The sequence below is a fragment of the Rhea pennata genome, chromosome 2 (assembly GCF_028389875.1).
Source record: "Rhea pennata isolate bPtePen1 chromosome 2, bPtePen1.pri, whole genome shotgun sequence".
Taxonomy (NCBI): Eukaryota; Metazoa; Chordata; class Aves; order Rheiformes; family Rheidae; genus Rhea; species Rhea pennata.
This window is the reverse complement of record NC_084664.1, coordinates 28,940,136-28,960,280: the sequence shown is the minus strand read 5'-3', so window position 1 is coordinate 28,960,280 and position 20,145 is coordinate 28,940,136. Positions and strand designations below refer to the sequence as shown.

The 20,145-nt window shown below is 36.3% G+C and overlaps 1 protein-coding gene across 5 annotated transcripts in view; it reads left to right on the top strand.

Moving 5' to 3' along the window:
- ICA1 (islet cell autoantigen 1) overlaps positions 1–20,145 on the top strand; it is a 73,744-nt gene that overhangs the window by 9,802 nt on the left and 43,797 nt on the right. For 4 of the 5 annotated variants that reach the window (XM_062569177.1, XM_062569176.1, XM_062569173.1 and 1 more), the window contains 5 exons: positions 3,942–3,980; positions 6,551–6,722; positions 8,692–8,764; positions 10,449–10,572; positions 12,875–13,073. In XM_062569177.1, the coding sequence (XP_062425161.1) occupies positions 3,964–3,980; positions 6,551–6,722; positions 8,692–8,764; positions 10,449–10,572; positions 12,875–13,073 (585 nt within the window). In that variant the 5' untranslated portion in view covers positions 3,942–3,963. Of the gene's footprint in view, positions 1–31; positions 148–3,941; positions 3,981–6,550; positions 6,723–8,691; positions 8,765–10,448; positions 10,573–12,874; positions 13,074–20,145 lie in introns of those variants that run through there. The other variant, XM_062569175.1, reaches the window with a different exon arrangement.

The following is a 20,145-nucleotide window of genomic DNA, read 5'->3' as shown; positions in this document are numbered from 1 at the left end:
GACAGTACTCCAGATGTGGTCCTGCAAGTGCCTGTAAAGATACTATGGGAAACTCTTACAAAGGCCTTGCTAAAGTCAAGGCATGCAACATCAGCTACTCTCCCCTCATCCACCAGAGCCAGTCATCTCACTGTAGAAGTTAATCAGGTTAGTTAGGCATGACAGTTCATGGTAAATCCCTTGGTAAGTTTATGCTGCCTGGTCCCAGTCAACGTCTTGTCTTTCATGGGGATGGAAGTGGCTTCTAGGAGGATTTTCCCTGTGATACATCCAGGAACTGAGACAAACCTGATAGGCTTGTAGTTCCCCAATCCTCTTTGTTGCCCTTTTGAAAATGGATATCATACTTGCCTTTTTCCAGTTGTCAGGAACCCTCCCTAGTTGCCATGACATATCAAAGGTATGCCCAGATGGCTTAAGTCCTTCCTAACTTAATCTTTCTTTACGTAATATAATGCTACATGCCTGCAGACCAGGCCTGGCAGAAGACTCAGACAGCTGGAAGGCCAGAGGGTAGACCTTGCAGTGAAAAAAAAGGCAAAAGTGTACCTCTACCTTTTTCCATGTTCTCTGTCACACAGTGAGCCAGTTTCCTTAGCCTTCCTTTTGTTGCCTTTTGCATTCAGGCTGGTCAACTCCAGTGCAGGTTTAGCTTTCCTAACTCCATCCCTGCCTGCTTAAGACACTGCTTCTATATCCCTCCTGAGTAGCCTGTCCCTACTGCCGTCTTCTGTGTACATCCATTTTGCCTGAGAGTTTACTCACAGATTCATCCATCCTGTCCTTCTGCTGGTAGTGCTCAAACTTCTGCATGTTGAAATGGGCTATTCATGTGTTCTGAAGAGGTTGTTCTTAAGATCAGCCAGCTGTCCTGAGCACCTTCTGAAAACCTCATTAGGGATATGATGTATCTAGTGAAATAATGTGTTCTTTAGAAAGAAAATCCTAACATTAAACCTAAAAATTGACACATTCGCAACTGAACTCAAATATGAACGTTAGAATTCCTGTAACACACATCATCTACATCCATTGCAAGTAAATGTTTCTATAGTACATTTTCCTCTACCTGTTTCTCACTTTGATATCTACATTAATACATTGTTTCCATTTCAGTAGAGTTTAACCGTAATGCTTAAACATGAAATATAAATTAGTGTGTAGTACTGCAAATATTACATAAGTGCCTTGAAGCAGGTACTATGTGACTGGAATTGACTTAGGGTACCATTGATCTCAAGGAGACCCAAATCTGAACACAAATTTGTGGCCTAAGTTAAGACCAAAAAGAATGGAATGATTTTAGTGGAAATGTGGACTTTCCAGAGTGTTCTCAATCACTGAGAAATGTGAAAGTCAGTCAGGGACTTCTCTGTCATAATTGGTTTCTTTATGGAAGTTCCAGTTCCTTGAACAGCATCTGAAATGAATGGGATCCTGGGAATTATTTTGATGGAAGTTATAGATGAAATAACACAAGGTCTGTTAAGAGTCATCTGATTCTTTTCAAGCTGTTTACTCACTCCCAGTCCTTACCAACCTGTCTTTGTAGACCCTCAATTCTTACTAGGAACCAAAAGCTAGGTCTGTATTGCCAAATAAAACTGGGCTGGGGATTGAGCTTGAGAACTGGATTGCTTTTGTTCATGCACTTTAATTGCTGCAAGCTCACTGACGTGGGTTTTGTGTATAACACCGGGAGCTCTCTGGGATCTGTCTCTCTCCTGGCATGTTTTGGGTGATACCAAATGCCAGAAACAGCTTGCGGTAGACAATATAGGCAGGAGTCCGCCTTGGTTTCCTTCCACCCTGTTCAGCCATCCCAGCAGGCCTTGCAGCCTCAAACACTCCACAAGCCTTCACGTCCCACAGCAGGGCAAGGAATACGCATCCTTGTTTTCACACTATGAAAACACTGTTCTAATGGCTGTGATATAGTCCTCACAGGTACTTCGAACTGAAAAAAAAACCACAAAGAACATCTTATGGGTATAGGAGTACTATGTTGGACTAAGAGCTGAGTATAGCCAAGAAGATCCCGCAGCCAAATAAAAGGTTAGATGTTTGGGAAGAAAACAATGTGAGCTATACTTGCAAAATAAGAATGCTGCTTCACCATGACCCTGACATTTTTATTTATTTATTTAAGAGAGACTGGTTTGCAGGAGAGTCAGGTGAACATGTACAGTATGCAAGGGCAGTGCCTTAGGTACCTGTTCCCTGGTTTGGTGATTACACTTTGTTCATGTAAATATGCATGTTATTTTATCCAGATAGGCTGTTATTTGCTTCCTGTCAAACCTTAGTGCGCTGCTGAATAATTGAGTCATAGCTGAGTATACAGGCCAAATCCTGTGTTCTTATCTTTCACACACACCCACAGTTGAATTAAGGAGGACCAGTGAAGCTGAGCGTGGAAGCATTAGAAAATTTTAGAGTCAAGGTTGCCTCTGCCTTATGGCTCTAGAAACTACAGCAAAGCAATGACTGATGCTGTACGTGGTATAACACCCTTGCATCAGACGCAGAATGGATAGCAATTGTAAGCAGTTCTTCCTCTTTGTTCAGTATGTGGCTGTTGGCTTTATATTTAAACTCTGCTCTAGAAACAGTTACCAAATTCCTCGTGGTCTGTCATGCAATGCTTATCAGAGCACAAAAATTTCATGAATTAAAATTTTTGTGAAGTGCTCAGCTCATCTTCCAGCATTGAGTTGCATCTCATGCAACTTGGCCGGGAAATTTCACAGGTACTGATAGCAAAGAGCTTAGAATCAGAAATCTGGCATTTGGCTCCAGCCTCCAAGCATATGCACTTCATGGCTGGGGATTCTGTTTGGAAGTGCTCAGGTTTAATTCCCATGTCCCAGTTTCTCCAATATGTCCCAGTCGTTTTGTCTGATATTGGCCCTGCTCTCCTGAAGCACTTCCTTTGACATCTTTCCAAGGCTGTGTCTCCCCACTGCAGCCCCCTTTCATTCTGCCTCAGACTAATGCTAAAGTTTACTTCTGGCACCATTAGTTTCCTAGCTGCTTGTTCAATCCGTGGTTTCTCAATCAGCTTTCTATGTTAGCGTAGCCTGTTACATATGTTCCTTCTGTTCCTGGTCTTACCAAAGGCCATGTCGCAGGAGCGCTATCTGACCAGCCTCCTTTTCTCTCTTTCCTGTGGTCATATTGGAGTGCCTCTGTTTGCCTCCTAGCTGTATGCTAGAGAATGGGGTCATCTCTAAAGGCAGCGAAAGAGAAGCCATGTGTTCATATTTTATAAGGAGAGTCTGGCTTCGTTTATTAACTTGGCCCAGGAAGGAGTGTGCTCAGTTGCCTGTGGAAAAGTGGTGTGCTTGCCATCTGGTCAGCACTAAGTATAGTGAGAGGCTTGAGTACCCAAATTGGAGATACGAGCTTATAAAGCTTACAAGTTCAAAGGCCTGTAAATCATAATCCATCCTTATGGATTCTGATGTTCCTCTTAGAAAAATCACCTGGTGGTTAAATTTCCTGTTTGAGCCCAAACCATGAGGTAGCTAGTGTTTTTCAAAAATGAATCAGTGGGACATTTCATTTTCTTTGTGGTTGAGCTATGTTGTGACTAAAATTTTGGGAAAAGATCAACTGAGAGAGACACCTAGCACTGAAAATTTTGCCTTGCCTAGTCAAAAGCTACTGAATTTATACCAGTTAAAAATGTGTTTTTACTTTAAATGCTTTGAGCCAGTACAAAAATAGGCATCACTTAAATGTGTTTGTCATGGGTTTAAATGAAAATTCTGTCTTATGTGAGGAGCATATTTGGTCCTCAAGATGATAACTTTTGCTGTAATGTGGTATGGAACAACATAGTAATTTTTTATGTGATGAGAGGGGTATTTTAGTACCTAACTTCAGAATTGTATTTTAAAGGTGCTTGTTTTAACTGATACATTTTTATTTTATTTAAGTGCCTGAAGAAAATAAACAAACATGGATGGTCGTAAGTAGTAAGTACCTTGATCATTTTTATTATTCTAAAGAGCTAATAGTGCATGCACGTGTTTGTTTATCACTGCCCAGGTCTATCATGCATTATGTTCTGGCATCTAGTGATTTTATGAAGTCACTGGTAGACATGCTGTTTAAAAAGAATAAAAATAAAAAATGAAAAACTGCCAACTTATCATCAAAGAATGGAAAAACAAGTGAATTGCCTTAGTTGGAAAAATAGCATATGTTATCAATTTCATGCTTAATAGAAAGGATTATATGAACTCTCCCTTGCTTAAAAGGATTTATCCATGGTCTTCAACTTTAGAACAAAGCAGATTCTTCTTTTAGTTATGCTTTTTTATATTTTTGATTGTTTAACAACACACACACACACACTTGTATGACTGCTTAACAAAACACTTATTTTAAAGGGTATTGACTAGTGTCTACCAGTAAAAATTGTTCATGGAATATTTTAGCAATATAATGATAAATCATTCATCATCCTGAGCATAAGCAGGAGCCAGGGATTTTCCCAAATAAAGTTAGAAGTTGAATTTGTCTATTATGATAGAGGATTATATTCCTCTTATTTCTACAATTGGTTTATCAGTTTCTAATTTAAGAATTGCTATTAACCTTAGGATTGTTTTTGTGACTTCATAGTAATAACTCATTTTTATTCCTTTCACTATGCTCCCAGAAATTCTAGTCACGTCCAGTGAGGTAGATTTTAAGGCTGGTTGACAGCAAATGAATTAAGGTGTTTTCTTCATTTGATCACTGAACTGAGATAAGTTATTTGCACAGCTGTAGTACAAGTTAAAAAGCACACAACTAGCTAAAAAGCTAGAGTCTTGACACTACCTTGTGATCTGTTTCATTTTGAATTGTTTTTAGAGTAATGCTATTTTTATTGGAGTTAAGCACTGATAAATTCTGTTTTCTCATAAAGCAGAGGAATCTAGCAGGGATGTAAATCTTGTTATTGTTAGAAGTTATAGATTCTGTCTTTTTAAATATGCAACAGATACTGGTTCACTATCGTTTCCCCTGATTTGATATACTGTCCGTTGTCGGACAATGTGTAATGATTTGTGCAGAATTACACATTAAATGTGATGCACTGTGCACGCTAGGTATTTTGTGTTGTAGCACAAACAAAAGCACCTTTATTTTAGTATTAATGAAGTTTATAAAGTAAATTCTGTAATAATAGCTCTGAACATAAATTGAGTGCATATCTTTGCTTTTAAAGCTTGAGGAGAAGCCAAGAAGTGCTTTATATGATATATACGTTTTAAATTGTTTGTCCTTACTCGTTTCCAGTTTAATTTCTTATAATTTCTTTGGTGACTAAACTACTGTATCCTATCTTACAAATTAAAAATAACAAACACAAATAACAGATTGCTGTCAAACACGTTTTCTGTGAGGTTAAACTATCATTTGTAGCTATGTAGAGCAGAGGTGGGTGTGCCTATGGCTTGTTGTTTCAGAGTGGCCATAGCATTTCCTGACTTAATGTTATTTGCCATGTCTAAGGACTTCTCAGGGGAAGCATTTCTGAGCCCTGTTGTGTGAACTGATCCAGTCAGCAGTATCTCACTAAGGCACCCCAGTTTGTCACCTCATCGATAGCTTTTTTTGTTTTTAATAAACTCAACCTCTTTAATTTTTCCTAGAATATTTATTACAGTAAGTTTCAGCAAGCTTTTACTTTTAAAACATCTGCAAACTCACTGCAGAATTTTATGTATGCACGTAGAGAAAAGGGCATCTACTTTTACAGAAATTAGTAATGGAATAACTCTTCCTAAAAGAGATCAATATTACATTGTAAAGCTGTATTTCCTAAGCTTCATATGGTTTAGATGCTGTGAAATACGCAGATTCTGTTTAGATTACACTATTAGATTTATTAGCGGGACGCCTGTCATCCCTCAATAGAAAGTAGTTATTGAAATAAAAATCCCTTTTACGCACACACAGTCGTCATTTAGTCCTTGCACATCTACATAGTAAAAAAAAAGAAGTAGGTTATTGATCTGTCTTGCACAAAGCATCTTCAAAAGAGAACAATAGTCCCCCTCTCCCCCAATTTTAAAAAAGGAAGGATAAGAAGCTGTCTAATTCCATTCATAAAAAGAACCTTGTGAAATCCTAATATTGATGAAATTGCATAAAAAGTGCACTATCTGTTTAAGCAAGTCTACTAGTTCCTGTTAGTCTGCCCTCTTATTAGTTAGATCTATTTATTCTTACTATTTTTGATATATTTTAACTGCATAGGCTATAAATCATGCCATCATGTATTGAGAAGAATTATTTACAGTTTATTACTGTAACTAAAGACAAATGAAAAGCAGTTTATTTAATTTTCCAAAGTGAGATGGGAAATACTTGTGGGAATATACCACTAATTTTAATAGCTTTATTATTAATATGTTATGAGGAAATGTGTGTTAGAATACATGTCTGCATGCAAATACTGCATTCTTGATGGAAGTGTGTTTCTTACCTTGTTAGACTTACTTTTTTAAGCGTCCTGTTGAAGTGTTGTTTTTTTATATATATATTTTAGCAATTATTCAAGAGAATTTTATGATCAATATGCTCAAAGCCAAGAAAAATCTGTGGTCAATAAAATGCAACAGAAATATTGGAAAACCAAACAAACCCTTATAAAAGTCACAGGAAAAAAGGAAGATGAACATGTTGTGGCTTCAGATGCAGACCTGGATGCAAAACTTGAGGTTTGTAGCATCTACGTAATGCATATTCTTCAACTGCTAATCTTAAAAATGTTTTCATTTCTGCCAAGCATCTATGATGTGTGTATATATTTATATAATTTAGTAATATACATTATTACCATTCTTTTGTTGTTTTACTGTTAATCATAGAATCATATGCTTTCTCATTTGGGACAAAAATACTTATGGGGAATATACTGGCATTTTGTAACACAAAAAAATATGTACCTCAGACTTTATGTATTTTGAGCCTACAATCTCTTGTATCAATTTTCAGGTTTGGGGGTGATTTTTTTTGGGGGGGGGAGAAGACGGGAGCAGTGAGGGGGGTAGTTACCATCTATTGTGCATCTATCGGTTTAAAAAATACTATTTTCTTAAAAATAAAATTGTAATCTATGATACATACAAATAACATTGTTTTATAAAATACCACTATGCAAAGAAAGATCAGGGTACACAGTGTACTGTACTCTCTCAAGCTTGTGTGCTAGTTAGTAGTTTTCAGTGCATTGTCCAAAGGCAGATTCTGAAAATTTGTAAAAGAGTAACCGAAAAAAGAATTGTACTCTGTGAGAAATCCAGTCCTACTATATCCCCAACTGCACTGGAAAAAAATACAAGACTCTGCAAATTGAAAAGCTTGAAAATCTTTTACCCAAAGTAAAAGATGGAAGATGGGCTTCCAAAGTATAATAACCAAGATAGTTTTATCAACATCATTTTGTTACATAAAGGTAAATGTTTTACCTTACTGTTTTTCTTGCAGTTCTAGAAGGTTGTTGACTTACTCTTTTCAGTTTTATACACGTTTTAGCTGAAATCTAAGTAGCTGTTTAACAAAAAAAAAAAAAATCTTGTGGTTTAGCTATGATAGTGATAACTAGCAACATGATGATTTCAGCTGTGTTGTCTTTATGAGCAGAAGTCATGTAAGTCATGTGTGTTGATGTAAAACAAGTTGGAGGAATAGAAACAGTATTTTACAAGCATATCCTTGAGTTCCTACCATGCTGTTTGTAATGCAGATTCATCAGTAAGGATGCTTGTTAGCTCAGGTGGGATTGGAAAAAGGGAAATGTGTGTTTACCAGCTAGAAAAGGACAAACGTTTTCATTGGACAACTTCTTCACAGCAAGTCATGCTCTCAGTTTAAAAGACAAGGCCCATGTAAATGTACAGGCAATCAATGTACAGATGCAAAGGATGACAGGTTCTGTGCAAGCAGTCCATTTTGCTTATATTTGTGTAGTGCGTGATGTAGTGGAGCTCAGATTTAAGTTACAGATGGGAAATTTTAGAGGAATTGCTATGAGCTACACCACCTGTGTCTCTGTCTGTCTCTAGAAACAATCTCCAAAGTTGGTCAAGACTGTTCACTTTTTTCTCTACTTCCTTTGAAAACAACTGCTGTATAAATTTGGTCAGAGAACTTCAGGGTAGAGTTGTGCCAGTGAAGAGTCCTGTTAAAATCAGTAACTTTCCATGTTGACATGCCTGTTTGCAAATTTGTGACGCCCTACTTTGTGGCATTAAAAATCTAGTATACCTTCTGCCACTTAGCATATTTCAGTGACATTCTTGATAAATATTTTGATAGCTTTTTGTTCTGGTGGGGGTTGCTTTGAAAGAATTTTTTAAATGTCTTCATACATACCAAAAATATCAGTTAAAAAAAGAGAAAAAAGTAAATTGTTTAACTATCAGCTGTTCTGAATAAGTGTTTCTGTCTTTAGCTTTTGTAGATTTTGATTGTTCTGTCTGTAGTATCAGTGAACAATTTGATTGAGAGAAAAGCACAATTGATAAAGAAAAAACCTTTTTTTTTCAAGCTGTTCAAGAAGGAAGTAGTGGACTCTAATATTTTTTACAAAAAATTAAGACAAGCTCCTTCTTGTATTTTAATATTCAGTGTTTCTTGCATACGCTTACAGGGTTTCTTTGTGCCTATATTCTGTTTCAATTTTAGCTGTTCCATTCAATTCAGAGAACGTGTATGGAGTTGCTGAAAGCAATTGAACTATATCAAAAGAGGATTTGTTGTAAGTATAATCAATTACATTAGCTAAGAGGAGGTCTATAATATGGAATCATCCAACTAGTGAAAAAATAAAAGTGAAAATGGGGAACTGCCACTGTTCCATCCTAGTTAAAGATAATCATCATTGCAAATAGTTTTAAAGGCAAAGTTGCTTATATGCTTAAAGATTTCCTAGTTCTTCTTAAATTTTGTATTTGATATTATGCAGTGATAGGCAGAAAGAATTATGGAAAAAAGCTTGCTTTTTTAAGGGGCTTTTCTTTCATACTTACTTGGTCTGTCTAAATTCACAAATGCTTTGTCTTAGAAATTCTAAGGCCTGACTATGAAGAATACAGGACTCATTACTAGTTTGGCAATTAAGTAATCCACACTATTACAGTGAATTTCATAAATGGCTGTAACAAGTGGACAGTCATTAGTGAGAAATGGAAATCTAATATAGGAGGTTTCAACAGGTGGTTGTATTAAATGAACTCCAGAGATGATCTTCAATCAGTACTTCTGAATTCTGTGCTGCTGTGGTTTCTGGCCTGGGAAAGAGAATGAGCTTTGCTAGAGACATCTTTTAATTTTAGTTTCTTTTGTTGAATGTTATACATATTTTCTCTTCTTCTCCAGACAAGCAAGTCAGACATCATGCTTCAGAATATTGTAGTAAAATTAAAATACAATATAGTCCTGTATATTGAGCACAGGAAGTGTTTCACACTAGTAGGTGAAATCTCTGATACAAAAATGTACATTGAACATGTTCTGCCAGAAGATGGTATGGATCTGCATTGGATTTGACTGTCAAAACTTAGAAAAATGACAAGAGTACTTCAAAAGATCTTTTGTAATAGAGACTATTCTCCCATTTGAAAGAGGGAAGAAATGGATACTCTAAGAGACGGACAATTTAGAAGACTAATATATGAGGCCATAATGAAATACTTATGTGAAGATGCAAAATCTTGACAAGCCAGGGTTACAGTTTGGAAGTAGCCAACATCTCAGTGTATAAACACTTGTATTTTTCATCCTGTTCTTGTTTAAAAAATACTTGGTAATAAGTGGAAATATTTCAGATATTTTAAGTAGAAATTCAAAACCAGTGTTTGAAATGTGTAAATATTAGAATTGTATAATGAACCTGTAAAGTAATTTAAAAATAGTGTTTAACGTGAAGAATTAGATTCTTCATATAAAAAATCACTTATGTAGTAGAGCATGAAAAAAGGGAGAGGAAGAGAAATAAGCAAATGAATGAGCTTTAGGTAGCTTAACTCAGAATTAGCTTCAGTGAAAGTATGCTAACTTAGATCAGCTGAGGTTGTCCAGGTGGTACACAAATAATAATAATAAAAAAAGACTAAAAATACTCTATTCAGGCCACCATTTGGCCCTTTATGTAATCAAACCAAGCTTATTTTTTTATTCAACAAAGAAACAGCATGTTTCTCCTATTGCCTTTGAGCACTGACGTAATTTTGTGGTTCTTTTTATGGTACAGCAAACCTATTGACAGATGTCTCAAGTGAATCTGATCCTCTGTTTCATAAATGCAGGAATTCCATGAAATTATTTATTTTTGCTGTGCTGCTTGGATTTGGAATTACTTATCTTATTTGGTGTTAGGCCAGTGTTAAACTGTTTGAGACCTATTAAATCACGTATTTGACCACTCATTTATTTTTCACTAGTTCTATCTCAGGAAGAAAATGAATTGGGAAAATTTCTTCGATCACAGGGTTCTCAGGATAAAACAAGAGCAGGAAAAATGATGCAAGCCACAGGAAAGGCCCTCTGCTTTTCTTCTCAGCAAAGGTATCTACATCATCATTACTGTCTGATTTACAAAGTACAGGGGATAATGGTGGGTGATTCTCTGTTGCCATGTTTTGTGTTGCCATTCTCAGTGTATGAGGAATCAAATGATATAAAAAATTTTATTGGCCAAAACTACTGTGGTGTTAGCAATACTATCAGCTTGCTCTGTGCAGTTTTGCCTGATCCTGCTTTTAGTCACATGGCCCTGCTATGTTATGCCCTGTAGTTCCCCACCCACGCTTGTGCAGCTCAGGAATTGAGGAGCTGCACAAGTACTATCTGTGTGGCCACTCTAGCAGTGGGATTGTAAAGAAACTGGTGCCAGGTCCCTATTTTCCACTTGGTGACCTCACTATGCAGAGAAATGCTAAAGCAGGCCTGCTGTAGGAGGTGTCCAGGTCCTCGGAGGCCAGGGAAACGGGTAAGAGAAAGCCTTCTTCTGGGCTATGGAGTGTCATATCCCAAATGGACAGGGGAGAAGGAAGGAGTCTCAGTGCCATTTATTGCTTTACTGTACGCCATGAAGTCCCCCAGAAAAAGAGCCTAGATTCACACTGAGTTCAGGTGGATTTGATGGGAGCAACTCAGTAAAAGATAAGAAGTAAGGAATGGAGAGAGACACATGCACATAAACTCTGCTTTTGCCCAGAGCCATTGAGATCTCACCGAACATGTGTTCGAAGAGTTTAAGAGTAATGGTACTTGATGGTATTATGTGTATTGTGGTGCTTTTTTTTCCTAGTGTGGGTACTGTGCAAGTCTTACATTCTCTATCATTCACAACGGAAATTTCTCTCATGAGAAATTATGAATCAAAGTCTGTGCTCTTGCAGAATTTTTTGGTACTCTTGATTATTGTTTTGAAATGTTCCAGCTTTAGCTTAACAGTGAAGCTGTTTGGCTCAAAATAAAACATCACACACTGAGCAATGAGCATTTCATGTGTTTATCTTGGGCTAGAGTTTGGTCATTAGCACACCCAGTAACAGCCATGAGTGAGATCTTTGAAACACATGTAAGGCACCTTTGAGCAAAAGCCTTAACGATTTGCTTCTTAAAAACCTTAACTGTTTATGGAAATCCCACTGAAAGACATGTCAGCATAAACTGAATTTTCCTTTGAATGACTGGCTAGGTGCTTGTAGAATATAGGGGAAAAAATGTGTATTACAGCCCCAAAAAACACAATAAAAAGCTCAAATTTAAATATCTTTTACTTGATGTATTTTTTTTTCCAGGCATCTTTTGAAATACTCACATAAAAAGAAAACTAGTTATCTGGCTTTCCTCTCTCTTTTTTTTTCCTTCTATCTTTTTGAGCCATCCTCATTTTAAACTCAGGACTGCCCTTATTTTTGTTGTCTGCTGATAGGTAACTCAGTAGCTGGAGGTCAAGAAGACTTAATTTGCTGCCTATCTGGAGCAGAAATTAGAAATTCTGTTACGCCTTGGAAGTCTTGAAGTAACAAAAATTAGCTTTACACCAGTGTTGAGCTGACTGAAATCAGCCCAGTGAGGTGGCTGCTGGCTGTAAACAGGAAAGGAAAAGCAGCAGAAGGAAACAAGCAAAAACTGAAGTAATCCTTTCTCATTCTGAGAGCCCATTAGAAGCTGAAGTTATGCCATAGGGAAGACAACAGTGTCCCCTACTGCTTCTCCAAAGTGCAGTGTCTGGAACAAACACTTTAGAAAATGCCTAAAACCTTCCAAAAGTCCAAAAGATAAATGTCTTTCAAAAGAACTGTTCAGATTCTTAAAAAAAAAAAAGAGAGAGATAATTATCTATTTGAAGATGACTTCTAAATTTACATGTACATTCAAAGATTAAAAGGCTAATGGAAGTACTTTTTTTGAGGCTTAACATGACAATCCTGATGCATCTTTGGTGTGTATCCAGTAATAAATTCTTAGGTAAATTTTTAGAGTTGTTAAGTGAAATTTGCAAAAAAGGACTTTTAATAGCATACATATTAGCAACTTAGCTAACTACAACATACGCACATAAGGTTCCTTTTTCACTAACATGAGGTAAGTGAAAGGAATAGTAAAAAATCACTACAAAAATATGAAGGGTTTAATACACAGGGTGCATGCGAAATTAACATTCATATGGCCCCAAAGAAGTTGCAGGACTGTCTGAAAATATAGTAGCAATTCAGTGAATTCTTTTGGCTGTGTGTGCTACTGTTTTTGCTTGCTAGCACAGTGGCAGTAGTTATATTATTTGTCTGCCTTTGTGGATATATTTTTTTTTAATTTGTTCTTCTTTTTCATTTTATTCCTTCATGCCTTCCCCTAGATTAGCACTGCGTATTCCTTTGAGTAGATTATATCAGGAAGTGGAGACTTTCAGATACAGGGCCATCTCGGACACATGGCTGACAGTAAATCGAATGGAACAATATCGGACTGAATACAGAGGAGCACTACTTTGGATGAAAGATGTGTCTCAGGAGCTGGATCCAGATCTTTTTAAGCAGATGGAAAAGTTCAGGAAGGTATGGAGTTTGCTGTAGTTCGCTAGAAAGGATGCGTGATGAATGACAATGGAGTGTGATTTTGATTCTTCTGAGGAAGATGTAATTCAGCAGCACTAATAATACTATTTATCATAACTAATCTTTTCCATGTGACAGAAGTCCAGTTAGTCTGATATGGAATACAGGATCTCTCACAGAAGAGGGGGCTATAAGGAAAGATATGGTAGGAAAAAATAGCATTTTTCAGTAGTTGATTCAATTTAATTTACATTGTGATGATTTAAATAATACATATTTTTAAAGAAGATTATCTAATTTTAAATACTTTTCTGTGGTAGCTGAATGACTAATGGAAAAAGATATATCTGCTCTTAGCAGGGGAAGAGAAAATTGATTCATAACTAAAAAGTAAGTCCACACAGAGTAACAGAAGTCTTCTGCCAAATCTCTAGATGGAGTGAAAGGCCTACGCTTTTTAAATTGGCTGCTGTAGGGTTTTTGGGGGTAGCTGTGGAGTTGAAATTTGCTTTAACATCCTTGTGCTTTTCAGCATGACTCTTGGGCAACTAATAACACTGAAACTGTTAAGAATGCGCTCTCTATAAATCATATTCATTCAGTGTAACTCAAGTTTGCTATACTTCTCCCCTCCCAAAGGGCTTGCAAAAATCACAAGTCATAGTAGTCTGCAGGTCTGCTACCAGCTATGAGTATAGAAGTTGTTTGGACTGATCGTGTCCCAGTTGGTTCAGGAATCCAGAGGAGGCCTTTGCATTTGTTAGTACAGCACCATAGCTGTAATATATAAGACTGTAATGTTCATAGCTGCTGTTTATAAATATTGACTAATATGAGGAGTTAGGATAGTAGATATAATATGATGTGGCTTGTGCTTTGAGTAAGTGCAGTAAGAATTTTTACAGAAGCTGTGTGATAACCTAAAGCAGAAACCTAATAACCAGAGGTTGTGTTAAAGTGTGTGTATGCATATGCGTGTGTGTGTGTGGCCTTAATACAGATAATGTACAAAAGGGAACTCCATTTCATTGGTGGCCTAAGCAGTCTTCTTTCTGTGACTGAAAGTATTTGGAGATGAAAGATATTTAAACTGTGATTTTAAAAACTTGAATAAAACTTTTGAAAACGTGAATAAACCAGCCTAATCGGGAAGAACTGGCATTTATCTAGACTATACCATCATTTGTAAACTGAAACTGTGACAATAGCAATTAAGAAAGGAGTGGGACAGATAAAACTCCAGCTAGTCATGTAATCTTTATATAATGCTTCAGTATAGAATATTCATATACATCTCGTGGCACCAGACTTGTATTTTATTATGCCTTGTGGGAAATGTTTATAGTGGCAAGTTCTTGCAGGTAAAATAATTGGTATGGTCTTGGCCTCAGCCGATAGGTTACTTGTAATGTTTGATTTATTAGAAAAACACTTAAAAAATGGAATGTTTGAATGAATAAAGCAGTAGTGGTAATGATCTTAAACTGATTTATAGCTTTCTTGCAAAACAAATGCTATGGAAGATATAAATTATATAAATGGCAAAGTAATTAAAATAACATATTTTGTATGGTAAGCTGCTGTAGTTTTGAAAGTTAATTACAAAATTTCAGCTGTCTTAGGCTGCTATGCTTCAAGGTCAGCAAAAAGAAGACTTCAAAAACTCTCACAATATTTGTAGCAGTATTTAGGAGAATTTACACTTCTTTATCGTGTAAACATTTTGGAATATTTCTAATCTGAAGTGAGTTATGTTTTGAGGTAAAGAAGCAATGAATGAGTTAGATGCAAGCAGACTGTAAAATTGTGGAGCATTGCCTCAAATAGCTTTACAAAAAGCAGCAGAAGGAGAAGGTCTTTGAACCTTTTCTTTCCCTTGACTTATTGTCAACCAAACACCTTTTAGATTCATATCCCATCTGTATAACAAGTATGTCAAACTATCTGAAGATGTTAACAATTGCAGAAAATGAATTATTTCTTTATCATTTTGGAAAAACTTTTCAAAAATAAAATCCTAAAGCATAACATATTTGGATAGAAGTTGCCAAACAAGACACAGTACTAGTTATTAGTCTTTTATGAATGTGATAGACAAACATAACCAGTGGTGGATGCTGCATTTCTAAATAATTAAAAGAGATGAGTATTTTTTGTTGTCGTTTTTGTCTTTTTGTTCTATTCTTGCTTGCAGATCTTGATTGTGCCATAGTGTGGCAGTGTTATGCTAGATTTTCAAGGCTAATTTTGTATCTAACAATTTAAGGAGTCGTGCTAGTTTTGTTTTGAGCAAACTATCATAATTAGATGTTGAATTTTTGCTTCTAAAACATGCCATTACCAAAGAAGAAGTGTTTAATCTGGAGCTGCATATCTGGTTGTACACCAGCAAGTATTTAATGAAGCTAAAAGAAAATCCTGACAGAGTACTTGGGGGAAAATTGTTCTCTTCAGACTTCCAGTTGTAAAAATCTTAAGTATTTACCTTACTTTACTAGACATCTTTTTAATTTACAAGTAAATAGTTCTGTTTTACTGATCTCTAATGCAATTTGTGCATTAACGGTATTTATATCACTTGGTTATAGGAATGTTTTTCAAGTAGGTAGCCTTTTATAATCCTAAATATATCATTATGTATACAGATACAGAACTTACTTTTGGAGACCAAAGTTAAATCAATCCAGATGGGTTTTTCATACCTTCCCTCAAAGTAGCTCAGGCTAAAAGATCAATAGTTCAGTCAGTATTTTCAGAGCTGATAAAATCTGAGTTAAAACATAAGCATTTTTGTAGTTCTCTTTCAAAACAATGAGGTACTTGAGACAAGTTTCTACTGCTGCTTCAAGACATCAATGTAAAAGTGTTAGATCTAACAATATTGCCACTTTTAAAGTGGTACAGTGTTTTTCAGCAATAATCTGCAAAACAACCTTTATACATTTTTTTTTTTTTTGAAGATTTACGTAGGATTGTAGTTACTTGAGTCAAACCAAGGAAACAAAAAAAGTATTTGCTTTTCCACATACAGTTCCGTAATTGCTATTTCCCCCCTCCCCCTGTAAACAGATTATGTGGAGGCTTCAGTGTAGCTCTAGAGTAGTAGTCTTCTGTCCCAAGTTCAGAGTTTGGAGTGCTGCTTGAGAGAATCTAAACAGTGCCTTGGCAATGCTAGGATATTTTAAAGAATTTGAATGAGTAAATACCTTTTTTTTCTCCCCAAATTCTTCACTACTGATCATGTTTTTAAGGCTCTTAAATCCAGGCTGTTTTATCTGCTGGTAACTGTACACTCTAGCATGAGCTCTGCTGTAGTGTCATAAAAATACAGACTAAATAGTGCAATTGCTGATGGCCCATGCCATGTTCTTCCCACAGTTCTGAAGATCAGGTAAGTTTTCCAAGAGTTTTCTAGGAAGGGACATGCCAATGTGCTATGCCCCCAGGCAGCAGCCTCCCATGAGCACCGAAGAGGTTCTGTTCTTCAATTTTACTTAATTAAGATGTCTCTGATGCTTGTACACTGCAGTGTAGAAACTCTTAATGAACTTGGATGTAACAGTTTTTCCCAAAACTAATTTTTCCAGCTCATGTTTTGCCTGATATGCTGACCCTTAGGCTGACTGTAAGAAAAATTGTATCTGTTGCATTGCAGGATGTATATCATGCTTACAGAGCAAATTAATCCTTTCTGTATTTGTTTTTTGCTTCTGTCTTCCTTCTTCTCCTCTTCTTCCCCTTCATTCTGAGCTTTGAACTCTTGCTGAAGTAGTGTGGTGAATACCCAGAGTTATCCTACTGGGATCTCGCAGCCAAGCTGAACTCCAGTGATATACTGGGAGTTGCATATATGGAGGGTTGGGCTCAGTTTCTCCCTGTTGTCTAGTCCTTGCTGCTTTCCTAGAACCAGTTTCCAGGTGCTGTGCTTCTCTCCGAACCAAACAAAACTCAGATGGGCAGAGGAACAGACTGAAGCTGTGTAAGGGTAAAAAAAATAATGCATGGAGTAGGTTTGCAATAAAACTTTGTAACTTCCATGAGATTCATCAGCTTGGAATGCAGTGCAAGTCCTGCATCTCTGTGGCATTCAGATGCTTCAGAGTTTGCTAAACACTTTTTGTGTAGGATGGATACAGTATGGAGGAGGGCTGGTTCTTGACAGAATGCAGTTGCAGTAGGGAACGGTAGGAACATGGTTTGTTCTGGGCCTCCTTGTTTCAGAAGATTAGAAAGGCCCAACTCCACAGTGCAGAAGCCTGAACTACTTCATTGTTGAAGTATTGTTGAAGTGGAATAAATCTTACTATGGAAGAGAAGTGTCAGAATATTCCCATTTTCCCCAGAGATGCTAAACGGTTATAGGGCCCTTAATATCTAGCTGTTTCTTTGTGTGCAGTTTTGGAAGCTTAGAGGCTTGCCGTTGAGCTGTGTGGGAACAGTTTATCTCACAGTTCTTCCTAGTTGTAGTACTTTATGTATTTGAAATTAATGCACTTAAAGAACATTTTAAAGATAAGTCTGGCAAGAGAAAGGAAAAAGCGCTGAAAAAAAGATGAACAAGAAGCATTTATAATGATGAAAAAGTTAGAGCTTGTATGGACAGTTGGGGTATGATGAGGTGCTAAAGAAATCAGTTGATGGAAAGGTCAGAAGGAAAACCTTGAAGTATAGGTAGTTAACATGAAGATCTTAGCAAGCATGGGATAAGTTATATCTGCCATAGTCTTACAGAGAAGGTTTAGGAGGCCATGTTCCCCTCCTGCCTCACTTACCTGTTAGCACTGCCTGGTATGAATACACCTTGCTTCATGTGATGATGGAGAGGCATTACCATGTTAGACTATTGCCTGCTGCTCTCCTTCCACCCACCTAGCACCACAGCTACAAAAGCTCTGCAAACCTGAAGGCACTTCTGAAATATACGAGTGTTTTTTTTTAAAAAAAAAATTGTCTGCTAAATTTGAAAACTCATGGACATAGGAAGAAATGCAAAAAGGCTAGAGAGGGGAAAAAAACATATACGATACTGATCTTTGAAATAAGAACAGGTGTGGCAGTCACACCTGAAAATTTCAGTTTCTATGTAAAATAATGAAAAAATCAGTAGGCATTTAGAGGTTAACAAAACAAAGAGTAGTAAACAATATAGGGTTATAAATAACATCACAGAATAGCATTGTTGTTTTTAAATTTAATTTATTAAATTAGTAGAAAAAATGCACTAAATGTAGTAATCTGGCTTGTACAAAAGTGTTTGTTGCAGTTTCTTTTGAAAAAATAATGGAAAAATGAACTTATATTGGCTAGAATAATAAGTACTCAGGAATTTAGAAAACTGGCTACAGGACTCTAAACAAAGTTGCAAAGAATCATAGAAAATAAGGATGGAAAATACCTTCAAGATCAACTAAACTGTTTTTGTGCCAGGACAAATTTGTGCATTTGTAATATATTTTCCAAGTGTTTTGGTACGTCTAATAAATGGAATTCAATTGAGAATGACACTCTTAATTTTTGTGGAGGTTGGTGTTGTCCTAGTTTTAATAAAGAGCTCAACTAAAAAAAGGTACTAATGCTAATTACATCTGCAGATGATAAAGAACAGGAATATTTTTTGATTTTCCAAGCAGCAAAGAATACCAGCGTGTTAAAGAAAAATGTCTGGGGCCTTTGCAGTCACAGTGGTATAATCAATATACTTTCAGCTACCATAGGTGCAAATAGCACTGTAAGTGATTCATGCATACAGCCAGCTATGTTATTCACTGGTTACCAGCTTTGGTTTAAAAAAAAATGTTGTAGACATCAGTCATCTCCAGTTCTCCTTAGATAATACTTTCACATTAACTTTCAAGGTTAAGTTCATCTGGAAAATTTAAAGCATCTTTGCCTTTAGGTGACAAATGTGTAGGCCTTTGCATGTGTGAGAGCAGCCTAGGACTGGAAGGTAGTTGTTGCTCTTGGAAACGTCAGAAAGACCTATGAGTAGCATTGGTAGACCACACGTTAGGTATGAGCTTTTTGTGGCACTACAGTGTGAAAAATAAAGCTGACTTTCATAATACCTATCAGTAGTAGTGAGAGATGGCAAAATCTATCACTTTCCATCCAATCTGTCACAATCTATCTTTATCATTCTTCGTTCAAAATCTTCCCTTGAAACTAAAACAACAACAACAACAAACAAAATGAAAAGCCAATCTTTTTGCTGATTTGGATTGCTGCTTCTCGTTAGATTAATAGCTGAGATTCTAGAAGACCCAATAGTATTTGCTGCAAGTAGCTGTGTACTCTAAAATTAGTAAGATAGTGTCTCTCTATACTCAGAGACCCACATCCTCATGCAGCAATGTGACAGAAGAGATAGCAGGATATTGTTGTACTTTGATGATAAGCAACATTTACATCTATCGCTTGTTGTGCCAAGCTGGTGCTGCCAAGAATATATTGGGTTTCATTCTGATAGGGAATAGTGCTAAGAACATCATTTCTTTTTAAAACATCGTTTTTTAATCTGAAAATGTATGATTCTGGAGGTGTTAAATCTGTGAGTCTATATAATGATTTACCTGGAAGCCATGATATAGAAAAACAAAAATAAGTACTCTTTGTAAGAAATCATAGTTTTTTGCTTTGTCGTTATTGTCTCTCCTTGTAAAGGCAGATGGAGTTTCAGTGCTGAGAATATTGCCTCTATGCAGTTTCTGCTTTAATGTTTTTTTTCAGGTTCTCCTAAGTCAAATTCAATAACATTAAGTGAAGAAACCAAACTATTCAAGATAGTTTACATACAAAATGCTCAAGCATTTTAAGACAAAATTATAAAAGGTAAGCCTTTTTTGACAAGCCTCAAGCAGAAATGTTCTCCACAATATAAACATTTTATAGTCATATAACCTTAAATTACCATTTTAAGTACTATTTGTAAAAATCAGTATAGACAGTAACATAAAATCAATAGTTTTCTGAAGCCATTTCATGTATATTAAATATCACTGATGATTGTTACTGGGTTAAAAGTGAAGTAACAATGTGTGTGGAGATGCCCTTTTAAAAGCATAATAAAAGGATG